Consider the following 25,313-nt stretch of genomic DNA (forward strand, 5'->3'; position numbering starts at 1 on the left):
GTTCTTCCATTTGTTTGTGTCCTCTTTTATTTCACTGAGCAGTGGTTTGTAGTTCTCCTTGAAGAGGTCCTTTACATCCCTTGTAAGTTGGATTCCTAGGTATTTTATTCTCGCGATCATTCAAAAGTCAGGAAACAACAGGTGCTGGAGAGGATGTGGAGAAATAGGAACACTTTTACACTGTTGGTGGGAGTGTAAACTAGTTCAACCATTATGGAAAACAGTATGGCGATTCCTCAAGGATCTAGAACTAGATGTACCATATGACCCAGCCATCCCATTACTGGGTATATACCCAAAGGATTATAAATTATGCTGCTATAAAGACACATGCACACGTATGTTTATTGCAGCACTATTCACAATAGCAAAGACTTGGAATCAACCCAAATGTCCATCAGTGACAGATTGGATTAAGAAAATGTGGCACATATACACCATGGAATACTATGCAGCCATAAAAAAGGATGAGTTTGTGTCCTTTGTAGGGACATGGATGCAGCTGGAAACCATCATTCTCAGCAAACTATCACAAGAACAGAAAACCAAACACCGCATGTTCTCACTCATAGGCGGGAACTGAACAATGAGATCACTTGGACTCGGGAAGGGGAACATCACACACTGGGGCCTATCATGGGGAGGGGGGAGGGATTGCATTGGGAGTTATACCTGATGTAAATGACGAGTTGATGGGTGCAGCACACCAACATGGCACAAGTATACATATGTAGCAAACCTGCACGTTGTGCACATGTACCCTACAACTTGAAGTTTAATAATAATAAATTAAAAAAAATATATTTTTTTCAACTCTAATTATAACAACAATTATAATGTATTTGTTGGTGTTTCTTTGAAATCATATTGACTTTGTAGTTTAATTGAAGAAGAATTTATATTTTTAAAACATAAAATTCTTCTTTTTCTTATATATTTTACCTTTCAATTTATTTCAAGTCTTCTGTGTTCCCTTGTAGAGTATTAATGTTCATTTATGTTTTCCCATCTTTTGAACTCCATTTTTGTCACACTGCTGGATTCAATTTGCTTATGAAGACTCCAGAATTTTTGCATCAGTGTTATTATGAATGTAATTGAACCATGGCTTTCTCATGGGAAATAGTATGTGTCTGATTCTGTAATCACTAGTGTGCTGTCTGTAGAAACGATTTGAAAGTTTGGATGCTTTTGATGATTTTTTTTTTAAAGAATCATAAAATTTTTAAACTGTAAGGTCTTTGGTACTTTCAAAATTTCCATGTGAGGAAACTAATTCAAGAACTTTAAGTGACTTCTCTGGTGTGAAACAACTAATTAATTTTAAGTGGGAGAGATTTTTTTAAAAGCAGGTTACAATTTAGCAGTGTTTAGATTCATAACTGCCTGGTTGTTCTAAAATGGAATATGTTAAGGCATTTTGCTTCTAAGGCTCATCAGTTACTCTCCTTCCCAGAAATCACTGACAGACAGACAGACAGACACACACACACACGCACACACACGTACCTCTTTTAGACCTTCGGTACATTTCATACACTTCTACTGGTTTGTCAACTGCTCTGGAGCAAGATTTGATGATATTAAGGTCTACGAGAGAGGTAAGGTCCTTGCTTAAGTATGTGTTGCAAATCAAAAGTGGTTCTCATTTTTTAGATTTATTGACTCCTAAGGAGATAGGTTATATTCTTTATGAATAAAATGAAAATTAATTATTTCCATTTTTGAAATGTTTGTTGTGAATCAGTGAGATAAAATGAGGACACTTTTGCTCTCATCAGTTTGGTAGCTTAAAAAATGAGGCTAAAGTAAGGCAAAATAAGAAGTATAATTTTTCCTTGAGATATAATTCCTCTTCATCTACTCTTGTGTTTCTTAAATTTTTCATTTGTATGTATTTAGACAGTTTTTAAAAATTAACTTCAAAAGAAGTTTGAGAAAACATAGCTATGCCAAAATACTGATTCAAATTTTAAGCTTTATTTTTTCTCACTTTCTAAATATGTATATATTGATATGTATGATTCTGTTTCTCTAATATTTATTTTTATTTTTTTACATAGACCATATTTTTGTTATATAGTATATTTAGAAACAAATTGAAGGGAAAGTAAACATGGAAGTACATATTTATACTCATGAGTCCAAAGCAGTGGTTCTTGAGTCAGCAAGTGCTTTATTCCTTTATGCTGTATTTGCATAAAGTATGACAGTTGTAATGTCATTTAACATGTTTTACATTGCTTTTGTATCTTATTTTAAAGTGATTATCATTCGTGAAGCTAGCTAGAATCAGTCTAGATTGAAGTCTACCGGTTGTGAAGGAATGCTTTTTCTCAAATTCAAATTCAAATGTATTTCAGAAATTGTAAGTACTCACTTGTGGGTGTATCGTAAGGTTATGAAGCGAATAATTAGTCATGAGATTGGAAAGGCATGTACATTATATGCTGTGTGTGTGTGTGTATGTGTGTTTAAAATTTTCAGACAATATATGCTTTCATTAACAATTTCTGTAGGTAAAAAGGATTTTTTTTGCATTTAAGAGGAGGGAGGGCTGCTATTCTGTGTTTATGAAAAATTACGCTGTATGGCTTTAGCAACCTAACAATTAAAAAGAAAAGTTCTATAAGTGAGCATTATGATATGTGGTAACATAGCACTGTTGTACAGTTTTTACACATAATAAGTCTGCTAGAATTTGAGAATTGGGAATAGGTGAAAAACATATGGCTTTATCTTCTTTGATATTTTTAATAGCATCCGTTTCTGTTTTGCCACTAGTATTTTAAGTGGTTCTTTTTATAGTTAGTATTTTAAAAACAATTTGTTTAGTTAAAACATCATGTATATTTGTTAATCTTAGTTGGAAGTAAATAGGCCATAAGAATAGTGTGGTTTTTTTTTTTAATTACAGTTTTTACTGAGGTTTAAATAATATTTTTGGTTCTTAGATTTAAAGTTGATTATGTTTTAAGAGGAAAGGCTATGAGTCCTTGCAGATACTGGTTCATACTGTTGAATAGCCTAAATACTAGAAAATATAATGAAGAAGAATGGGCCCCTAATAATCTCTCAATGCTTTTAGTTACAAGTTGGGTGAGCAAAAGTTCAAATAGGTATTTAAGCAATAAGCTTAAGACTTGAGCTACTTGTTTTGTCTATTCCTCTAGTTCTTAGAAAGATTCCTCTGATAACACTGTTTATATCCTTTACTTCTTCCTTGTGGTCTTCTGTTTTTTCTTTATTTCCAATTCCTCTTGTACTTAGAGTATATATGAGACCAGTTTAACACTTGGTTATTTCTTTTTTTTCTCCCTACATGTTTATGGTTTTCTTCAACATGATTTAAGCTCTTTTTAATATACTTACCTTCTCCAGTAGTGTGGAACATTTTAAATAACATAGGCAATTAACTTCTACTTTTAGAGACTGGTCAATAAACATAAAAAAATACTCATTGATAGAAAATTTTAAATTATAGCTCTTTGCTTTGTAATAATTTGAGAATGTTATTTGTTATATTATTTTTGAATCTTTTGTTCCTGTTGGTTATATTGGAAATAAAGCAACAGTAGGAAAAGGTTTGAATGTTTTGCCTAGTAGGCCTATAGTGAAACTTAAAGACTGGGCAGTGAAGGCATTGAGCCCTTATTTGAAAAAAATTCTTTTATTTTTTTGAACATGTAAACATAAACATGAAGCACATATATGTAAGCCCAGGCAGCAGGATGTGTCCCCTGAAACAGAGGTGTTCTAGTTCTCAAATACAGTCTTCACAAAGTTATGAATGTAAATATTGCTATATTTTTTCCATGAAAGAAGTTATCTGCCATACAAAATTAAAATCTTAATGAATAGTATCTTGCATTTTCCCACTCTTCTGAATAGGGCTGCATAATTAAAATGCAATTAGAGCAAATAAACCTTCCTCTTTGTTTAAATGTGGACATATTCAGTTAAGTATATATTTTTTCACATTTAATGATACCAATATATTTTCAATTTAGCCAAATAACTAAAATGTGTTTATGCATAGTCTAAGTTTTCCTTACTGTATTTCCAGTGTACACACACACACACACACACACACACACACAGTTTATCGCAAATGGTATTTGTATTTTCTAGTTTCTTTGATTTTTAACTAGGTAAATTAAGAAAATTCTGTTAATTTGAGTATCTTTTTAGCATATTATTTATAACCTAAGTGTTGAGAAAAATCTATTTAAGTTTGTCCTTGATGATTCAAACTCTTGCAGATTCTTACTCTTGGCAATAAACAAGTCTACATTTTATTAATCCAAAAACATTTGCCTACTTGCTTTGTGAGATTCATGGAAATGTTTGTTTTCTCTAACTGGCAATGTTTTCTTTGTAATTTCTTTGTAATTTTTAATTTAAAATTTGTTTCCACATTGAATAATGTGGAAAAGGTGGCAGAGACATCACTTTAGATTTAAATGTTTTTATTTTGGTATTAATTTTTTAAACTAATTTTTATGAAATTCTTTTTGGTTTTGCAAACATATAATTATTTTTTGCATAAGCTAATTTCACCCAGTCCTGTGTCTTTGTTTATATTTTTAGAGCATAATTTATTTTGAAGAATTACTTCATCAACAGTAGCATTCAATACAGTTGATAGTTATTAAAAGTTGTAGAATGGTCCCTAAGCTATATTGTGAATGGGAAAAAAAACAAAAAATAAGGTTGTGGTACAGTGTGTATAGTGTTAGTGACATTTAGGTAAAAATGAGGATGGGAGAGATACCATATATATGTATTTGCTTTAGGCATAAAGTATCTCTGGAAGCATTATTAAATTGAAACAAATATAAAATTAACACTAAAAGAAAGCCATTGTAGGAGAAGGTGGGAAAGACTTCAAAAAATGATGCCAATACCTAGATTTAGTTTTTGACATTGAAATAGTTTAATTTCCTTAAGGACTTAATGGGTTTAGTTTTTTTGTGACGTGACAGCATATGTAATTACATTTTCTTTTGTTGTTGTTGTTTTTTGAGACAGGGTCTTGTTCTGTTGCTCAGGTTAGAGTGCAGTGGTGTGATCATGGCTCACTGCAGCCTCTACCTCCCAGGCTCAATTGATCATCCTGCCTCAGCTTCCTGAGCAGCCGGGACTACAGGCTCGTGCCACCATACCTGGCTAATTTTTGTATTTTTTAAAGAAATGTGGTTTCACCCTGTTGTGTAGGCTGGTCTGGAACTCCTGGGCTTAAGTAATCCGCCCTCCTTGGTCTCCCAAAGTGCTAGGATTATAAGGGTGAGCCACCACACCCAGCCACATTTTCTTTTTTAATGCTGTGACTTTCTTTATCCTTATTTCTTTCACTGATTTTTATATCACCTTAAAAAAAAAGGCTTCTTAGTTTGGAATATTTCACTGAAAATCTGCAGAGACAGTACAGGGATTTTCTGTATCTCTCTCACCCAGCTTTCCCTAATGTTGTTATAGGAGTTATTAAGAAACAGGCCGGGCGCGGTGGCTCAAGCCTGTAATCCCGGCACTTTGGGAGGCCGAGACGGGCGGATCACGAGGTCAGGAGATCGAGACCATCCTGGCTAACACGGTGAAACTCCGTCTCTGCTAAAAAAAAAATACAAAAAACTAGCCGGGCCAGGTGGTGGGAGCCTGTAGTCCCAGCTACTCCGAAGGCTGAGGCAGGAGAATGGCGTTAAACCCGGGAGGCAGAGCTTGCAGTGAGCCGTGATTGCACCACTGCAGTCCAGCCTGGGTGACAGAGCGAGACTCCGGCTCAAAAAAAAAAAAAAAAAAAATTATTTTAGCCAGACAGAGAGGAAAAGGGGTCCTTGGAAAGTTCTTGTCTCTTAAAGCAGCTCCAGAAACGTTTCTTTCTAGCGGGAAAGCCCTGGCTCTTAGAGCTTGCCAGCAACCTTTGATGTACAAATGTTGGCCATTAGAAACTGGGTCCACCCAAACATGGCGATTCAATCCCACCTGGTCCTCTTGCCCTTGCCCCCACATGTGTGTGGCATCATGGCCGTTCCCACGTATCCCCACGTGTGTAGAACATCATGGCGTACTTCATTTGCATATTAAAAGTCTAGGGTGGGAGGGCTAGTTTTTTCAGGCTAAGCGAATGACATGCCTGGTCAAACCAATCCCCTGAGCCCTATGCAAATCAGACACCACCTCTTCCAGCCTCCTCATATAACTGGTTGTTATCTGCCTGGCACTCTGGGTTTCCTCTCTTGGCTTTGGAGCCCCCCTCCCTCTGTGTCTATATAGGGGAGCTTTTTCCTTCTTTCTTCTCCCTTCTTTCTTGCCTATTAAACTCTCCGCTCTTTAAAACCACTCCATGTGTGTCCGTGTTGTTTTATCCAATTAGACGTGAGACAAGAGCCCTGGTGTTCCTCCACTTATCAGAGATGTATCAATATTAACATCTAAAATAACTATGGTACATTTGTCAAAACTAACAAATTAACACTGGTACAGTATTATTAACTAAGCTACAGACTTTATTTAGATATCACCAGTTCTTCCACTAATGTTCTTTTTCTATTTCAGGACCAACCCAGCATAGCATGTTATTTAGTCACGTTTCTTTAGTCTCCTCTACTCTTGACAATTTTGTAGTTACTGTTTTACATAGTCCTAGTTTCTCATGACTTTGACACTTATGAAGGGTACTAGTCAAGTATTTTGTCCTCAATTTGGGTTTCTCTGCTATCTTCTCATGATATTGGGGTTATAGATCTTGATACAGAATACAGAAGTGTCCAGGCTTGGTGGCTCATGCCTCTAATCCCAGCACTTTGGGAGGCCAAGGCAGGCGGATCACTTGAGGTGAGGAGTTCAAAATCAGCCTGGCCAACATGGTGAAACCCTGTCTCCACTAAAAATACAAAAATAAGCTAGGCATGGTGGCAGGTGCCTATAGTCCCAGCTACTTGGGAGGCTGAGACAGGAGAATCACTTGAACCTGGGAAGTCGAGGTTGCAGTGAACCGAGATCATGCCACTGCGTTCCAGCCTGGGCGACAGAATGAGATCTGTCTCAAACAAACAAACAAACAAAAAAAACAAAAACAAAAACAAACGTGTGCTTTTCGTCATCTCAGGGGCACATGATATCAACATGACTTGTCACTGGTGGTGTTAACCTGAATCACTTGTTTAAGGTGATGTCTGCCATCTTTCTCCACTGTAAAGTTACTATTTTTCATTTCTGTTCCCTATTTGTTGGAATTAAATCACTAAATTCAGCCCACATTCAAGGTGGAGAGAATTAAGATCTACCTCCTGGAAACAGGAATATCTAAATATATTACTTGAAATTTTTTGTAAAGGAGTATCTACAACAATTCTTTCCTTCTAACGGATTGTTATTGTTTAAACATTTACGTCAATATTGACTCAGGGATATTTGTTTTATTCTTTGGTTTATAATCCAATTCTATCTTTATTTTATTTTTTTTGCTCAACTTGTTTTAGCTTTGGTCATTGGGAGCTCTTTCAGATTGGTTCCTGGATCCTTTTGACATGCCCCACCCCTTGTTCCCTTTCTTTTCTTAAGGACTTTCTTAACTTCTGTCACTACCAGGTTCTCCAGGCTCATCTGGATTTTCCTGCTTTAGCCCTAAAACCACCCATTTCTCCAAGGAGCCTGGGTTCCTTTTATTGATGAATTGTATTTAGAAACCAAGGTATGGGCTCTAGGTGTCTTCCTTGCTATGCAGAGTGTCACTGCTTCTACATTCTCTCAGTTGACAGCCCTAGGAAATATGTCTGTGTATACTAACCCATGTATACTTACGTATATAATATTTCTGTATCTAGCGCCACATATGTTAAAATATTAATATATTAAATAAAACAATTTATTAATTTTAATTAATATTTCCCATATGTTAAGATAAATGAGTTTATACTGGTATCTCAAACTCTAATCCAGCACCACACCGTTCATTCTAGCCTTTCCTCTTTGCTTATGTATAATTTCTTTCTCTGCCATTGAGAAACCTGGTTCCCATTCTCTGTAATTTTTGTGTTCAAACTGAGTATACGTATAAATTAGTCTCAGAATTGTTAATGCCTACCCCCACAAGAAACAAATTTACCTACTAGAGTGCTATGTTTATCTATAGTTCTTTGTGTCTTTAGCCTAACAGTATCCAGTTATTATTTTCCAAAGTAACTTATACCAGCAGTATCCAGTTATTATTTTCCAAAGTAACTTATACCAGCTCCATTCTTCCTCATCGCCTTCAGTGATGTTATTTACATTGCTTTAATCATTAATTATTATTAAAATTATAGTGCTGCATAAAATAATGATATAGTACATGATAAAATGTTTATGAACTATAAGCAGAAAAATAAGAGAAGTTTTTGTAGTTTTCATTTTTTTTCTGCTTCTTTATCTGTTTAATCTTGGCTAACTTATGGCTAAGGAAATAGTGTGCTAAAGTCTATGGATGAGGAAAAGTACATATTTTTAATTAATGGAAAGTAATTTCCTAATCCGGCTAGGGAACTTTGTTTTGCTTTATTGTCCTGTAGTTAGGAACATCTCATAGTTCTAATGCTAAAAGTTCATTAAAAATGAGCCCAGTGTAAATAAATCACAGTAGTTACCATTTCACCAGCCTCTTAACCAACCATTTCAAACTGATTTTTTTTCTACTTCATATATTTCTCTTCATGTATAGCAGTCATTTAGAAGGCAAATAAAAGCATGGATGCAAAATATAAACTCTGGTATATCATTAAATATAGCACCAATGTGGGAAGCAGTTCTATCCTTTCTTTAGCTGTGTAGTACTTTTACTTAAAAAAATGTATTTTATCTGGCTGAAGATAGAACAAGGAAAAAGTAAAGAAAAAAATTATTTTACTATTATACTAAAACATTTTAAAGCAAATCTTGCTGAAGTTGCATTTCAGAATTTACTGACTGGTTGTTAGGAGGCCAGCTTCCTTGTATGTTTCTTACTTTTAATAGTAACTTTTAAAACAGAGATAGGAAACATGTTTGGGGCCATGCATTATTTTATGATTAAAAGCCCTTCTGGAGAGCTGTGCTATTATATGCATTCTTTTCATAATTATCAGTATTTTAGTTCAGAAACTACTTCCCAATTTGATGTATTCTTCATAAATCTTGAGTATTTTTCTGTCAATATAAATGAAATCCTATTCCAGGGTACTTTCTCTGTGTCAAGGAAAACATAGAAAGAATTAAAAGGTAAAACTTCTGCCTTTCCTGTGAAAGGAATGTGACTGGTTGGCTAATGTGTTTGGTTACACATGTGTTTATCAGGCAAATTTTATTCAGTATATTTTATGTGCCAGTCCCTTTGTTAGGTGCAAATACAAAGATGGGGGGAAAGGAACATTTCTGTTCTGAAGGATCACAGTAGAGTTGAGGGGCACAAATGCACGAATATACTTATGATGCAGTATGCCAAGAACAATGGAAGTAGGTATTTTGGGAGAAGAGAAATATCATGTATCTTGGCAGGGGAAATTATGGAATGTTTCCTAATGGATGGGTGTTACCCACTTAAAGAATATGTAAAAGTCATCCAGGGGAAGATGAGCAGAGAAAGAGAAAGACACTTATATAAAGAGGGGAGGGTAGGAGCAAAGTCTCAGAGGAGAGAAAGAGCATCATATATGTAAGAAACTACAGGCAGGTCAGGGTTCTTGCAAAATAAGGTACAACTAAGGAAATGGCCAAAAAAAAAAAAAAAAAAAAGAGTCCAGAGAGTAAGATAGGGCCTAGATTGTGGAGGACTTTTTAATGCCTTCTTTGGTATTAATGCCTGATGTGCAAGGGAAAGATCCTTGGCTAGACAGACATGGTTTCAACCCTTTTATTAGCTAATGGCTTTGGGCATATTGTGTACTCTGTTTTTGAGCCTTAGTCTCCTAATTTGGAAAGAGGAACAATTATATATACTTGGAAACTAATTAAATGAGATAATAGTATTTATAAAACCTTATTAGGTACTTTGTAAATGTACAATATCAGGGCTCTGGATCTGCTCCTTCTATGAGAATGTCCAAAATTACCTTTTCCTCTCAAGCTGCATGTCTTCTATGTCCACAAATCCTTTAATACAATGACTCAAAACCTTTTTGAACTGGAAACTTTTTTATTAACTTAAAAGTCATAGGTCTCTTTTCTGTATGAAGTCACACACACATTACTCACCCACAGAAATTAAAGTAACTATTTGTTATTAAGGACTTCTTTATGCAATAGCTATGCAGTTGACTCAAAAGAATGGAAGCACATTGAAATGTGTATTCCTTCTTATAGGAAAGGACTTCTTGAATGAGATGTTTTCCTCTATGGTTTAATGCCTACTTGGTTTGGTGGATGATGACATGTAATTAATGTAAAGATAGAATGCACAGTGGAAAGGATTCAGAAGAATATAGGCAGCATATAATTTATGCATGCTTGATTTATAGTATGCATTCACTTGTGGAATCTGTGGAACTTCTGCCTTTTCTGGGGACAGCTATTTGTTTTTATAATTTGGAACATTTAGGAAAGTAAAAAGTATAAAGTTAAATAACCTAAAGTAAAAGCTATGAACTGAAAAACATAATGCAGTGTCTACTTGTGTTATTGAGGTTGCCATTCCCTATATATAACAGAGTATGTGACTAAACGTGGCTTGAAAAAATACGGACTTTCTCATAAAAAGTCCAGAGGTAGGTAGTTCAGGTTTGGCTAAGTCAGCAGTTCAGCAAGATCAGGGCTCTGGATCAGCTTTTCACATAAGAATGTCCAAAGCAAGAAGAATAAGGGATATAGCCTTTTTAACATCTCTCTCTTTTTATCAGATAAAACTTTGCCAAAAATGCCACATCAGACTTCCTGTTATGTTTCATTGACCAAAATTGACTCATATGAAGACCCCTAAACTAATCACTGGGAAAGAATAATGGGATAGTCACAGTTTGCTTGTACTTACAATTCATTCCCCGAGGCTAGCCCCCCCTTCTCTGAGTACTTTGTTAACTGAACATCTGAACAAATTGGGGGGTTCTGGTGGCAAGGAAGGTGTGGGGTAAATTATTGTTAGGTAGAAAACCAACACTGTTTTACCAACTAAGAAGTATAATAGTATAAATTGGTATATATGTATAGTATTTTGTGTTTCTTCAAAGTAAATAATACATTAAGTGGATTCCCTGTTTTGAGATGCAAATTCAAGATCTTCACTTTTTTTATTTTTAAATCACACTAAAAGACCTGCATACAAAGACAATAAAGTAACCAAGGCTGCCTTGATACCTTCTCGTTTATATCTGCCCCATTTCTAACATTCTTTTTGCTTTACCCTAGGAATAGATATCTAAAACTCCGTGGATGTAAAAGGATGCCCTCCTTTACTCACTACGCTCCAGACACTCCAACTTTCTAGCTGTTCCTTGCACATGCCGCTGTTGCTTTGCCCGGTAGTCCCCAAGCTTTTTGGCACCCAGGGACTGGTTTCCTGGAAGACAGTTTCTCCACGAATGGGGCGATGGTTTTGGGATGAAACTGTACTTCAGATCATCAGATCATCAGGCATTAGTTAGATCCTCATAAAGAATGTGCAACCTAGATCCCTCTCGTGCAATTCATGATAGGGTTGGCGCTTCTACGAGAATCTAGTGCTGTGGTGGATCTGACGGAAGGCAAAGCTTAGGCGGTAATGCCTGCTCACCTACCTGCTGCCACTCACATCGTTCGAGGCCACAGAATGGTACCAGTCCATGGCCTGGGGCCTGCGGACCTCTGACTTAGCCCCTTTACTGTTGTTACTCGTGCTGCCTGGAACTTGCTTCCCCAGATCCCTGCGGTTTTAGCTCTTTAGCTCTCAGCTCAAATGTTACCTCCCTGGACAGAGTCCCCTGATTACTCATTCTAAATGAACCTCTCCAGTTACTTTCTATCAGCCCATTTTATTTTCTTTTTGGGACCTACCACGAAGTACTATTATTTATGTGTGTTTATGTTCATTTTTTGCTCTTTTGGCTATACTGACCAATGACACAGGGAACTTCTCCCCTGCTGTCTCTGCCTCATCCCAGTCTCTTTTCTAGGTACCAGGCACATAGTTGGTACTCAATAAATGTTTATTGAAAGAAAAAATACTGAGAAATAGTGAGTTTGAAATTATTCTTTTTTAAAAAAACTAGTTTAGTTAAAACCTATGTATTTGGGTTATCAGCCAAACTGAGGGTGAGATTGAGGATCTTATAGGGCAGCTATTGCAGTAGAAGGCTATGCTACCTCTATAAGTAGGACAAATAAAGGTAATACCTTGATACCTTTGAGCAAGGCCAACATTTGCCTCAGGGAAAAATTTTTAAATTTCTGTACCTGCTCTCAGCACTGTTGAAATGGGTAGATGAAGCCCCAAGAGTGAAATTATTTTAGTTTGGAAATCTTTTAAGTGGGCTTTACCAAAAGCTCACTCTAATCATCAAATTCAATCTCATGGTATCATTAGAACATCAAACTTTAGGCTAAGTAACTTCCAGGTGAACCCACCAATAAAAACTGCATTGCACAATGTCTGGTTAAATGATTTAACTCTAATCCAGGTAACCACTGGGAGACATTTAGCAACAACCATCATTTTGTTTTTAGAACCCTTCTATGTGAAGGCATTTTCAAACATTAATTAGTAATTAGAGAAAATTGTCCTTTAAAGCCCAGTTCTAGTGTAAAGCAATGAAGTCATGCATACAAATGAATTCTCATCCTGACTTCTATTGAGAAGTAGAGGCAGTTTGCATTTAGCTTACCCCAAAGTGGATGTGGATTTAAAGTCAAAAGACAAGAGATAAACCAGGAAAACATTTGCGACTTATGTAATGCAATCATTTCTAAAAGTGAAAAGACGATTAATCTTGTAGAAGAATAGGCAGAAGATATTAATAGACAACTTAAAGAAAAAAATAAGTTTAAATGGGCCCTTAGACATATGGCAACAAGGCTCAACCTCTGTCCTAATAAGAATATTGCATATTAAAATTATACTGAGATACCATTTCTGACCTATCAGGTGGTCAAAAATCCTAAACAATATGCTCTGTTATGAACTTGTGGGGAAACTTGTGCTTTCATATATTGTTTTAGGAATGCAAAATGTTACCACTCTATTTGAGGGTAACTTGATCATATTTAATGAATATTTATATAAATTTTCCCTTTGACCCAGCAATTCCTAGGAAGATTAACACAAAGCTATTTATTATTTTTCTTAAAATAGCAAATGACTAGAAAAACAACCCAAATATCAAAAAAGTGGACTGCTTGAATAAACTATGGTATAGCTATACAATCAAGTATTCTACTGTTATAAAAAGAAATATAAAAGAAATATGGAAAGGAATGATATTTAGATACTTTTAAGAGTAATTTAAATGAAAAGTGGAAGGTACAGAACAATGTTTATAGCATACATTCTGTGTAAAAAAGGAAAGAATGTTAATTTATATGTTATATATTCTTTTAAGATTATTAATAAATACAATCCATATTGTAAACATACTATGCTTTTATATATTATATATAATATATAATAAGTTATAGCAGCATAACTAATATATATTTATATATATTTTTATTTATTTTTTGAGACAGAGTCTCTGTAGTAATCCGGCTGGAATACAGTGGCATTATCATGGCTCACTGCAGCCTCAACTTCCTGGGCTCAAGCTATCCTCCCACCTCAGCTCCCCAAGTAGGGGGAGCTGGGACTGCAGGCGCATGCTACCACATATGGCTAATTTTTGTATTTTTTGTAGAGATAGGGATTTATCATGTTGCCCAGGCTGCTTTTGAACTCCTGGGCTCAAGTGATCCTCCTGTCTCGGCCTCCCAAAGTGGTGAGAGTACAAGTGTGAGTCATGGTGTCTGGCTTATATTTTTATATACTACTGCCTATTCTCTACTCCACTCAATACTAGGTGAATCATCAGATTTTCCACTCTAGCTAGTGGGAACAGGCAGGTGACCAGCACTGTGTATCTGCTAGTTACTGTTTCCTTTTCTTTTAGGTGACTTTGGTGTTTAAGATTCCTTAAACACAATATGAAAAGCAGTAACCATAAAGTAAAATATTTATAAATTATGTTTCATTAAAATCAATAACTTGTCATCAAAAGACACTAGAGTAAAAATATAATTCACAGTGAGAAGACATTTGTAATTTTTAAAGACTCCTAAAAATTAAGAAGACAGCCCAATATTTGTAAAATGGGTAAAAGACATAAACAGGCATTTCACAAAAAAAGGTGTATGGCCAGTGAGCATAAGACAAGATTCTCAATAGCATTTGTCATTAGGAAACTGCAAAAAAAAAAAAACAAAAAACCCAACATATGGCCAAAGTAAAACTTTCCATTTTGTAAAATATATCAAGCCTGACACATATTAAGACTTATACACTCTATATTATATATGTATACATATGTACACATAGAGGTTATACTTCATTAAAAAAACCACAAAAGCTTAACATACACATATACACACCTCCACACACATGACTAGGAAAGTTCACTCATCTAGTTAGTGGCAGAGTAGAGACTGCTATTAAGATCTCTTACAGTTTTCAAACTTTTTTTTAAATGGAAGTACGTGTGTGCATCTACATTTCTTCATTTATAACATGAACAATAAAAATCTAAGCTGCTGGGTGCAGTGGCTCACGCCTGTAATCCCAGCGCTTTGGGAGGCCGAGGTGGGCGGATCACCTGAGGTCAGGCGTTCAAGACCTGGCCAACATGGTGAAACCCCATCTCTACTAAAAATGCAAAAAAAAATTAGCTGGGCGCGGTGATGGGTGCCTGTAATCCCACCTACTTGGGAGGCTGAGGCAGGAGAATCGCTTAAACCCAGCAGGCAGAGGTTGCAGTGAGCCAAGATCGTGCCATTGTACTCCAGCCTGGGCAGCAAGAGCAAAACCTCATCTCAAAATAATAATAATAATAATAATAATAATAATAATAATCATCATCATCATCATCATCATCATCATCAAAGCCTCATTGGAGTGAAGGTAAAGGATATAAAATAGCTTTATAAACTGATGAATAATGTAGTAAAGAAAAATCCAAAATACCCGCAATGAGAAACCATTTTATACCTACTAGATTGGCAAACATTTTTAAATTAATACTAAATGTAGGAGATGACATGGAACAGATGTAACTCTTATTCAGAACTGAAGGGTGTGTATAACTACTTTAGAACACAGTTTGTCATTGTTTCATGATATTGCAAATGTGCTTACTCTAGTACTTAAATCAGTTTCACTCCTACGTGTGTACTCTAGTGACACTCCTGTAGTTCTAGACTAAGATGGGTTAATTTTTATTACTTTGTTTATAATAGCAAATAACTTTAAATATCCCAGATATTTCAATGAATACATAAATTGTGGCAAATTCACAGAGAGGGATACCATAAGATAGAAATAAACTGAATATACCGCAGCTATAGGAATAATATGGATGAATACCTGAGATAACAGTGTTAAAAAGACAAGTCATAGAAGAATACATAACCTTCTTATAAAGTTCAAAAATAGGCAAAATCGAACAGTGTCTTATTTAGGATACCAAAAAGTAAGAGAATTATTAAAAATTTAGAGTAGTGGCTATTTCAGAAAAGGTGGGGTTTATTAGGAGAAGTTTTACTGTTTTATTATGGACATTCATAAGTGAACTTGGATGGATCTTGGTTCTCTTTCTCTGGAGTATACTGGGAGGAGCATACTGACAGTGTCAGTCATTTTGGATATATTCCATTTCTTAAATGGTTATTAGAGGCTTCAAGGATGTCAGTTTTAATCTTATACTTCATAGCTCAAGTATTATCTATTCTATTTTATAAATATTAACAATTTTATAATCATATTTTGAAAATCAAGGTGTTGGAAAAGTAAATACCTTGAAGTAAATAGTCATTTTCTCTGGCTGGTGACACTATAGGGCACTTCACGTTTTTATATTATGCATTTCTAAATCTTGTAGGTCTTTAATAATTAAAATGCATTTTTATATTTAGAAAAGATAATTATAGAAAGTAAAATAACAAATGCAAAATTTTTACAGTATGTTTCCAACAAGAGTGGTAACCTTGAGTTATATGCTATCCTATTAAACTGTCATGTCAGTCTTAATACTAAAGATATTCTTGCCAATCATCAGTCCCAATATTTACTCCCATTGCAGACTTTCAGATGAACATCTTTATCTTTCTTCAGTATTTTAATAAGTCTAAATTTAGGTTAGTGTTTTCTTTATTGGTATAATATACTTATGTATCTATTTATATGCAGTATTAAACAGTTGCCTGCATTCAACAGGAATGGGCTAAAGAAAAACAATAAATAAAAATTTAAAAAGTCCCGTATCACTTGCTTTAAGTAAAAATTAATTTTAAAGGCTGTGTGATAAATATCCCTTGCCTGCAAGACACTGCCTGTGCAAGACACTTTTTTATTTAGAATTTCTTTCAGAACCTATAACTAAGTGTAAATATGTAATTATAAGAGGTTGAACTTAGTGTAAATATGTAATTTCATATTTATACTTAGTTATAGGTCTGAAAATGATTATTATATTTTTTAATACAGAGTTTTGCTCTGTCACCTAGGCTGGAGTGCGGTGGTGCAGTCATGGCTCACTGGAGCCTCAACCTCCGCAGGTGATCCTCTTGCCGCAGACTCCCGAGTAACTGGGACTACAGGCACATGCCACCATGCTTAGCTAACCATGGCTAACACCTGGGCACTGGCTTGTTGCCCAGGCTAGTCTCAAACTCTTCCCACCTTGGCATCCTGTTGTTGAGATTACAGGTGTGAGCCACTGTGCCCAGTCAACATTTTAATTTTAAAGGAACAAAAATATAAATTATATGGTTTTTAAATCCATATTTCTATGATTAATTTAAAATCTTTAAAAAACTGTAACTTTATATAGAATGTGAAATATTTTAGAAACATATAATGATGTAATTGATAATGAAACACTAGTTTCCCATAGTATCAAGTTTATACCTATTTCTTGAGTTGACTACCTTGAAGAATATGGTATATCTCCATTTTTATGGGAGAATGAATAAATCTCCATTTTGATGTTTTTTTTGTGTGTTTGCTTTTGTGTTTATGTGATTAGACAAATATAATGGTTGTAGAAAAGGTCTTTTTAACATCTGCTTTTCTTGTATGACTATATAATTTAAAAAATTGCATATTCTCTTTAGAATATTTTCTAAATGAGTGCTCTAAAAATGTCACCTTAAGGCATAATGTTTGGAAAACATAATGTATTTATATTCTTGATGTAGATTTCAATAACATGCTAAGTTTTGCTCTGGTTGAATTTTTCCTGTATTCTCAGAGAAATTAATGACAATATTTTGACATAAGGTTTTCAGATTTTGCATTATTAAAATTAGAGTTGCATAGAATAAAAGACAGCAATCCTTTTACTAGTCCTAGGAAAGGATTAGATAAGCATGGCATGTTTTATAAATTAAACACAGTTCTTATTTGGATCAAAAGTCTAAGCAGTTTTTATAGATTTCTCAGGTTAAATGGAAATGTATTCCATTTTTCATAATGTGAAAAAATGTCTAAATTTGTAATTGTAATATTTGTATGCTGTGAGCTACCTCCACTATAAACTTACCAAAGTTCCTCCAGAGATACAAATTATGACTAATAATACTTGTTAACCAATTTAAAATTTTCCAACTAAAAGTTAATAATTGATTAAAGTAGTTGTTTATCAACTTTCTAAGCTGGAATTCAGACACAAATCCTTAACCTTTTTAAATACTCCCTTTCTCCACTCCTTATCCCCACATCATCTTCCCCAGTAAAGTCACAAAACCCCCTAAATTTAAGCATTAAAATTTTTTAACTTTGTAGATTCAGAGGGTACATGTGCAGGTTTTTTACAAGGGTATATTGCCTGACATTTAGGTTTGGGGTGACCTACGTAGTGAGCATAGTACCCAGTACATAGTTTTTCAATCCTTGCCCTCCTCCCTGTTGGGTCTGTGGTTCCTATCTTTATGTCGGTGTGTACACAGTGTTTAGCTCCCACTTATAAGAGAGAATATGCAGTATTTGATTTTCATTTTCTGTGTTAATTTGCTTGGGATAATGGCCTCCAGCTGCATCCATGTTGCTACAAAGGACATGATTTCATTCTTTTTATGGCTGTGTAGTATTCCATAATGCAAATGTACCACATTTTCTTTATCCAGTCCACCAATATGGGCACCTAGGTTGATTCCGTTGTCTTTGCTATTATGAATAGGGCTGCAATGAACATATGAGTGCATATATCTTTTTGGTAGAATGATTTCTTTTCCTTTGTGTATATAGCCAGTAATGGGATTGCTGGGTTGAATGGTGGTTCTATTTTCATTCCTTTGAGAAATCCCTAAACTAATTTCTACAGTGGCTGAACTAATTTACATTCCCACCAACAGTGTATAAGCATCTCCTTTTCACTTCAGCCCTGCCAACATCTGTTATTTTTTGACTTAAAAAAGTAATTTCAACTTGTGTTTTAGATCGGTGGTACACATGCAGGTTTGTTACATAGGTATATTGTGTGATGCTGAGGTTTAGGGTATGAATGATACTGTCACTCAGGTAGTGAGCATAATACCTGATAGGTAGTTTTTTAGCACTTGCCCCACTCCCTCTCTCCTCTCTCTAGTAGTCTCCAGTGTCTGTGTTCCTGTGTTTATGCCCATGTGTGCCCAGTACTTAAGTCTCACTTACAGATGAGAACATGTGGTTTGGTTTTCTGTTCCTGCATTAATTCACATAGGATAATGGCCTCCAGCTGCATCCATGTTGCTGCAAAGGCATGATTTAATTTTTTTAATGATGAATGCATAGTGTTCCACGGTGTGTATGTACCACGCTTTCTTTACTGAATCCATCATGGTTGATTCCGTGCCTTTGCTGTTGTGAATAGTGCTGCAGTCAATCTACGAGTACCTGTGTCATTATGATAGAACAATTTATATTCCTTTAGAGAGATATATATATATCCAATAATGGAATTTCTGGGTCAATTGATAGTTCAGTTTTAATTTCTTTGAGAAATCACCACAACGCTTTCCACAGTGGCTGAATTAATTTACATTCCCACAAGCAGTGTATAAACATTCCCTTTTCTCCATAACCTCTTGCCAGCATCTGCTATTTTTTGACTTTTTAATAATAGCCCTTCTGACTTGTGTGGGATGGTATCTCATTGTGTTGTTTTTTTTCTTTTCTTTTCTTTTTTTTTTTTTTTTTTTTGAGACAGGGTCTCTCTCTGTCACCCACGCTGGAGTGCAGTGGCACAATCTTGGCTCACTGCAGTCTCTGCCTCTCGGGTTCAAGCAATTCTCCACACATGTGTACCACCATGCCCAGCTAATTTTTGTATTTTTAGTAGAGATTGGGTTTCACCATGTTGGCCAGGCTGTTCTTGAACTCCCAGCCTCAGGTGATCCACCCACCTCAGCCTCTGAAAGTGCTGGGATTATAGGCCTGAGCCGCTGCACCCAGCCTTGTTGTGGTTTTGATTTGCATTTCTCTAATGATTAATGATACTGAGCATCTTTTCATCGGCTTGTTGGCCACATGTATGTCCTCTTTTGAAAAATGTATTTTCACATCCTTTGACCACATTTTAATGGGGTTCTTTGTTTTTTGCTTGAAATTTGTTTAAGCCCCTTGTAGATTCTGGATATTTGTTGGATGCATAGTTTGCAAATAATTTCACCCATTCTGTAGGTTTTCGGATTGCTGTGTTGATAATTTCTTTTTCTGGGCAGAAGCTTTTTAGTTTAATTAGATTCCACTTGCCAACTCTTAGGCTTTTGTAGCAGTTACTTTTGAGGACTTAGTAATAAATTCTTTGCCAAAGTTGATATCCAGAGGGTATTTCCTAGGTTTTCTTCTAGGATTTCTATAGTCCTTGGCCTTACATTTAAGTCTAATCCATTTTGAATTAATTTTTTTTTTTGAGGTGCATCTGGCTCTGTCACCCAGTCTGGAGGGCAGTGGTGCCATCTTGACTCACTGCAACCTCTGCCTCCAGAGTTCAAGTGATTCTCCTGCCTCAGACTCCCAAGTAGCTGGGATTATAGGTGAATGCCACCATGCTTGGCAATTTTTTTTTTCTTTGTATTTTTAGTAGAGACAGGATTTCACCATATGGGCCAGGCTGGTCTCAAACTCCTGGCCTTAAGAGATCTGCCAGCCTCGGCTTCCCAAAGTGCTGGGATTATAGGTGTGAGCCACCCCACCTGGCCATCTTGAATTAATTTTTGTGTATGGTGATATGTAGAAGTCCAGTTTCATTCTTCTGCATATGGCAAACCAGTTATCCCAGCACCATTTATTGAATAGGGAGTTCTTTCCTCATTTTTATTTTATTTTATTTCATTTTATTTTTATTATTATACTTTAAGTTCTGGGATACATGTACAGAACTTGCAGTTTTGTTACATAGGTATACACGTGCCATGGTGGTTTGCTCAACCCATCATCTACATTAGGTATTTCTCCTAATGCTATCCCTCTCCTAGCCCCCACACCCCCCAACAGGCCCCGGTGTGTGATGTTCCCCTCCCTGTGTTCATGTGTTCTCATTGTACAACTCCCACTTACAACTGAGAACATGCAGTGTTTGGTTTTCTGTTCCTGTGTTAGTTTGCTGAGAATGATGGTTTCCAGCTTCATCCATGTCCCTGCAAAGGACATGAACTCATCCTTTTTATGTCTGCATAGTATTCCATGGTGTATATGTGCCACATTTTCTTTATCCAGTCTGTCATTGATAGGCATTTGGGTTGGTTTCAAGTCTTTGCTATTGTGAATAATGCTGCAATAAACATATGTGTGCATGCATCTTTATAGTAGAATGATTTATAATCCTTTGGGTATGTACTCAGTAATGGGATTGCTGGATCAAATGGTGTTTCTGGTTCTAGCCTTGAGGAATTGCCACACTGTCTTCCACAGTGGTTGAACTAATTTACACTCCCACCAACAGTGTAAAAGTGTTCCTATTTCTCCACATCCTCTCCAGTGTATGTTGTTTCCTGACTTTTTAATGATCACCATTCTAACTGGCGTGAGATGGTATCTCATTGTGGTTTTGATTGGATTTCTCTAATGATCACTGATGATGAGATTTTTTTCATGTTTGTTGGCCACATAAATGTAGACTTTTGAGAAGTGTCTGTTCATAGCCTTTGCCCACTTTTTGATGGGGTTGTTTGCTTTTTCCTTGTAAATTTGTTTAAGTTCCTTGTAGATTCTGGATATTAGCCCTTTGTCAGATGGATAGATTGCAAAAATTTTCTCCTATTTTGTAGGTTGCCTATTCACTCTGAAGATAGTTTCATTTGCTGTGCAGAAGTTCTTTAGTTTAATTAGATCCCATTTGTCAATTTTGGCTTTTGTTGCCATTTCTTTGGTGTTTTAGTCATAAAGTCTTTGCCCATGCCTGTGTCCTGAATGGTATTGCCTGGGTTTTCTTCTAGGGTTTTTATGGTTTTAGGTTTTATGCTTAAGTCTTTAATCCATTTTGAGTTAATTTTTGTAAGGTGTAAGAAAAGTGTCCAGTTTCAGTTTTCTGCATATGGCTAGCCAGTTTTCCCAACACCATTTATTAAATAGGGAATCCTTTCCCCATTGCTTGTTTGTGTTGGGTTTGTCAAAGATCAGATGCTTGTAGATGTGTGGCGTTATTTCTGAGGCCTCTGTTCTGTTTCATTGGTTTATGTATCTGTTTTAATACCAGTACCCTGCTCTTTTGGTTATTGTAGCCTTGTAGCCTTTTTGATTTTAGCTGTAGCCTTTTTGATTTTAGCTACTCTATTGAATGTGAAATGTTACCCTATTGTGGTTTTAATTTATGTTAGATCATGTTGAACACTTTTTTATGTACCTATTTGCCATTCTTATAACTTCTTTTGTGAAGTGTATATTCACTCTTTACTGCAAGGGGATTATTAGTCTTTTTACCCTGGATTTGTAGTAGTTTGTATATATTGTGCATATGTCTTCTTCTGTATAGCTATCTTCTTGCTTCTACTGTTTAACAGTAATAACAAAAAGATGTTATACATAAAAGATATTGATACATTTAATACTTCTAAGCTGCTGGCAGTTTTGGAAGGAAAGTAATTAGTATTTAAAACACAGACTTTATAACTTTAAATTTAATACAAAAATTACATTCTATTTTGTGTTTGATTTCAGGTGCAGTTAAAAACTAGCATTTCTAGTCAGTATGTAATTCGGATGCAACCGACTAATAGATGCCTTTCTACATTGGAGTGTGCAGCTGTTGCTCTTTCCATCTTGGAGAAAAATAATTACATACAAGAGGTACGTCTTTGGAAGGTTATAGTTTTTGAAAGTGGGAATTTTCTTGGATTTTACGTAGAAGATTTAGACATGCTTGTTAAATTTGTAACTCATGTGACAAGTAGAATCTTCTGTGATAGAAATTTATGTACTTTTATAACCTTCTTTCCCCTCTGGTGTTTTTCTGTGTTAGTTTAGCATTCCAGATTGCATTATTTAAATATTCATACTAAGCTGTGCAAACATAATTTGTAATATGCTAAATTACAGTTAAGTAGCACAACATTAAATAGTTTTTTGACTAGATTTTTCTTTTAGTGTTTTCTCTTTTTGGTATTTTGTGTTCTCTTGTGCTCAGCCTTTTCTTCTTTTTAGTTAAAAGAACATTCTATAGCAACATTTTAATTTTTGCATCGGTGCCGTTATTTGAGGAGGTATATTAACTTTCTGTTTCTCATATTAACCTTGCTTAGAATGTAAAAAAGACATTTTTCTTGAAAAAAAAAAAGCCTAGAAAATATGAAAACATTATAACCTGCAATTATTTTAATTTCTATGAAAGCATGATGATTTCATATAAAATTAATAATCATCAGCAAAGAATAATGTTTCAGTGTGCTTACTAACATCTCAGTCTTTTGGAACATATAAGAAACTTAGCATTTGTAGCAAAAGAAAAAATAGTGAAATGAAACCTAAATTGTTACGGTTTTTTAATTATTGAAAAGTTTTGATAAATACAACTCAAGAAAGTCAGTGGATAATAAGCACAAATAAATGGGATTTATAACTTCGCCTTCAAAACACTGCATAAACACATGCATGCACACACGCATGTACACACACGTGAGGTACTCTTTCTTTCTCATTATCCATTATGGTTACAGTTATGAGTATGCCTTAAACACGAAGGAAATTTCAGTAACAGATGAAAGCTCAGTTCAGAGTAAATGTATTAGCTACCAAGATATTAATCCTAAAGAGAACAAAAATATATGAAAAGCAAGGAGCGTTAAAGAATATTAGAAGCGGGCATGACCAGGCACAGTGGCTCATGCCTGTAATCCCAGCACTTTGGGAGGCCGAGGCAGGTGGATCATGAGGTCAACAGATCGAGACCATCCTGGCTAACATGGTGAAACCCTGTCTCTACTAAAAATACAAAAAATTAGCCAGGCGTGGTGGCGGGTGCCTGTAGTCCCAGCTACTTGGGGGGCTGAGGCAGGAGAATGGCGTGAACCCAGGAGGCGGAGCTTGCGGTGAGCCGAGATTACACCACTGCACTCCGGCCTGGGCGACACAGCAAGACTCCGTCTCAAAAAAAAAATGTTATAAGCAGGCATTGAATTACTTTTTTCCTCTCCTCTACCTTAAGCTGTGGAAAATGTCAGAGTTGGAGACTTTTTTTTTTCTTTTGAAAGAAGTAGGCTTTTCGTGTGTGTGTGTGTGTGTGTGTGTGTGTTTGAGTAGACTTTGTTTTGGGTCTAGACAATTTCACTTTCTCTGCCTTTGAAAAAAAATTCATGAAGGACCATAGATTCTTACTTTAAATGAGCAGGGAGTGTTCTCAGACACCTTTCCATCTCCTCTAACCATGTCACCTACTCCCATGTCCCTAGCCATGAACATAGTACTTTATATAACCCATATGTATCTTTCTGTTTGTTTATTTACCATCATCTCTGTATATTCTTAAGCAAATATATATACATACACGCTCTTCACAGGTGTCTTTATAATAGAGTTATGTAACCCAGTGCTATTGTTTAAACTTGCTTTCTCTATGGTCTCTGCATTTTCTTTTTTGTTGATGTAAAACTCTAGGATCAGACAACATCAGACCGAACAAGGACCCATTGAAAGTTCAAATTTTGAGGGAAAAATATATTCCTTAGCTATAGATTTAAAGCTTACTTTTCTCTCCTTTTGGGTTCTGGAAAGAATTCTCTATGGACTTATATCTCTTATTCCCACAATTGTAAGTGGATCTTTACTACAATCCTAAATGTAACCTTTAATGTTAGTAATGGTGCTGGTTATGGTAATAGCAGTTGTAGAATAATAGGGTTGCAGTTAAGGAAAGGGTTTGTACTACTACTACTTCTACTACTAATTCTCCTAGTGCTCCCTTCTCTCCAGTTTTATAATATTTTGATGTTAATTAATGTACCATCTACTTGTAAAAAAAAGATAAATTTAAAAAATAATGTACCATTTTATTAGGAACCCTATTAGCTAAAAATATTTCAGGCTTTATTTTACAAATGTTCTAGACTCTACAAAGTATTAGAATGAATTCTTTCAAAGTTAACTGATAAGGAAGTTTTTGAAAAAATGATATAACATTATATATTTAGGACAGCTTTCTTCATGTTGTTTTAGGGCCTCTTCTTCATCAGCATTTTTTCATTCTTTCATTAATTCTGTTGTTTTATATAACCCAAGGCATTTATTGATGACATAAAGCAACAGGCTGACTTGAATCTTGCTAGATTGTGCTTTGTGATGTGATATCTGAAAAAAAAAAAACAAAAAAACAAAAAAGGAATCCTTATTGTGACAACTTGAGACTTGCAAAATACATTCTGAGTGTAATATGTAACAAAAGGCAAAGTTTAAGACAATGGAATGGTGACAGGACCCATTATCTCTTCAGCTTTTGTTATTGTTGTCTGTAGATAAAATTAAACATAAAGTCCCAAAGTAATAGTGAGGTATTAGAACCCTCATTCTGCTTGCTTTGGCTGCCAGGAGTAATTGTACTGCAGTGGCCAGGAGTAGAAAAAGGATGTTTGACAGTCAGACCTGTGATTTGGGAGGTACTGATAACATGGTGGGAGCGTGAACAGAAGAAATACATAATGAAACATCTCAAGTTACTTATTATTACAGATGGCAAAAATTGCCT

General features: G+C 35.3%; 1 protein-coding gene across 2 annotated transcripts in view; it reads left to right on the top strand.

Annotated features, from left to right (window-relative positions):
* The window catches only part of DTWD2 (DTW domain containing 2), a 164,339-nt gene that overhangs the window by 133,908 nt on the left and 5,118 nt on the right, over nt 1–25,313 (top strand). For both annotated transcript variants that reach the window (XM_008014205.3, XM_038008732.2), the window contains exon 5: nt 22,298–22,426. In XM_008014205.3, coding sequence (XP_008012396.1) covers nt 22,298–22,426 — 129 coding nt within the window. The remainder of the gene's footprint in view (nt 1–22,297; nt 22,427–25,313) is intronic.

Source organism: Chlorocebus sabaeus, chromosome 23 (genome assembly GCF_047675955.1).
Source record: "Chlorocebus sabaeus isolate Y175 chromosome 23, mChlSab1.0.hap1, whole genome shotgun sequence".
Taxonomy (NCBI): Eukaryota; Metazoa; Chordata; class Mammalia; order Primates; family Cercopithecidae; genus Chlorocebus; species Chlorocebus sabaeus.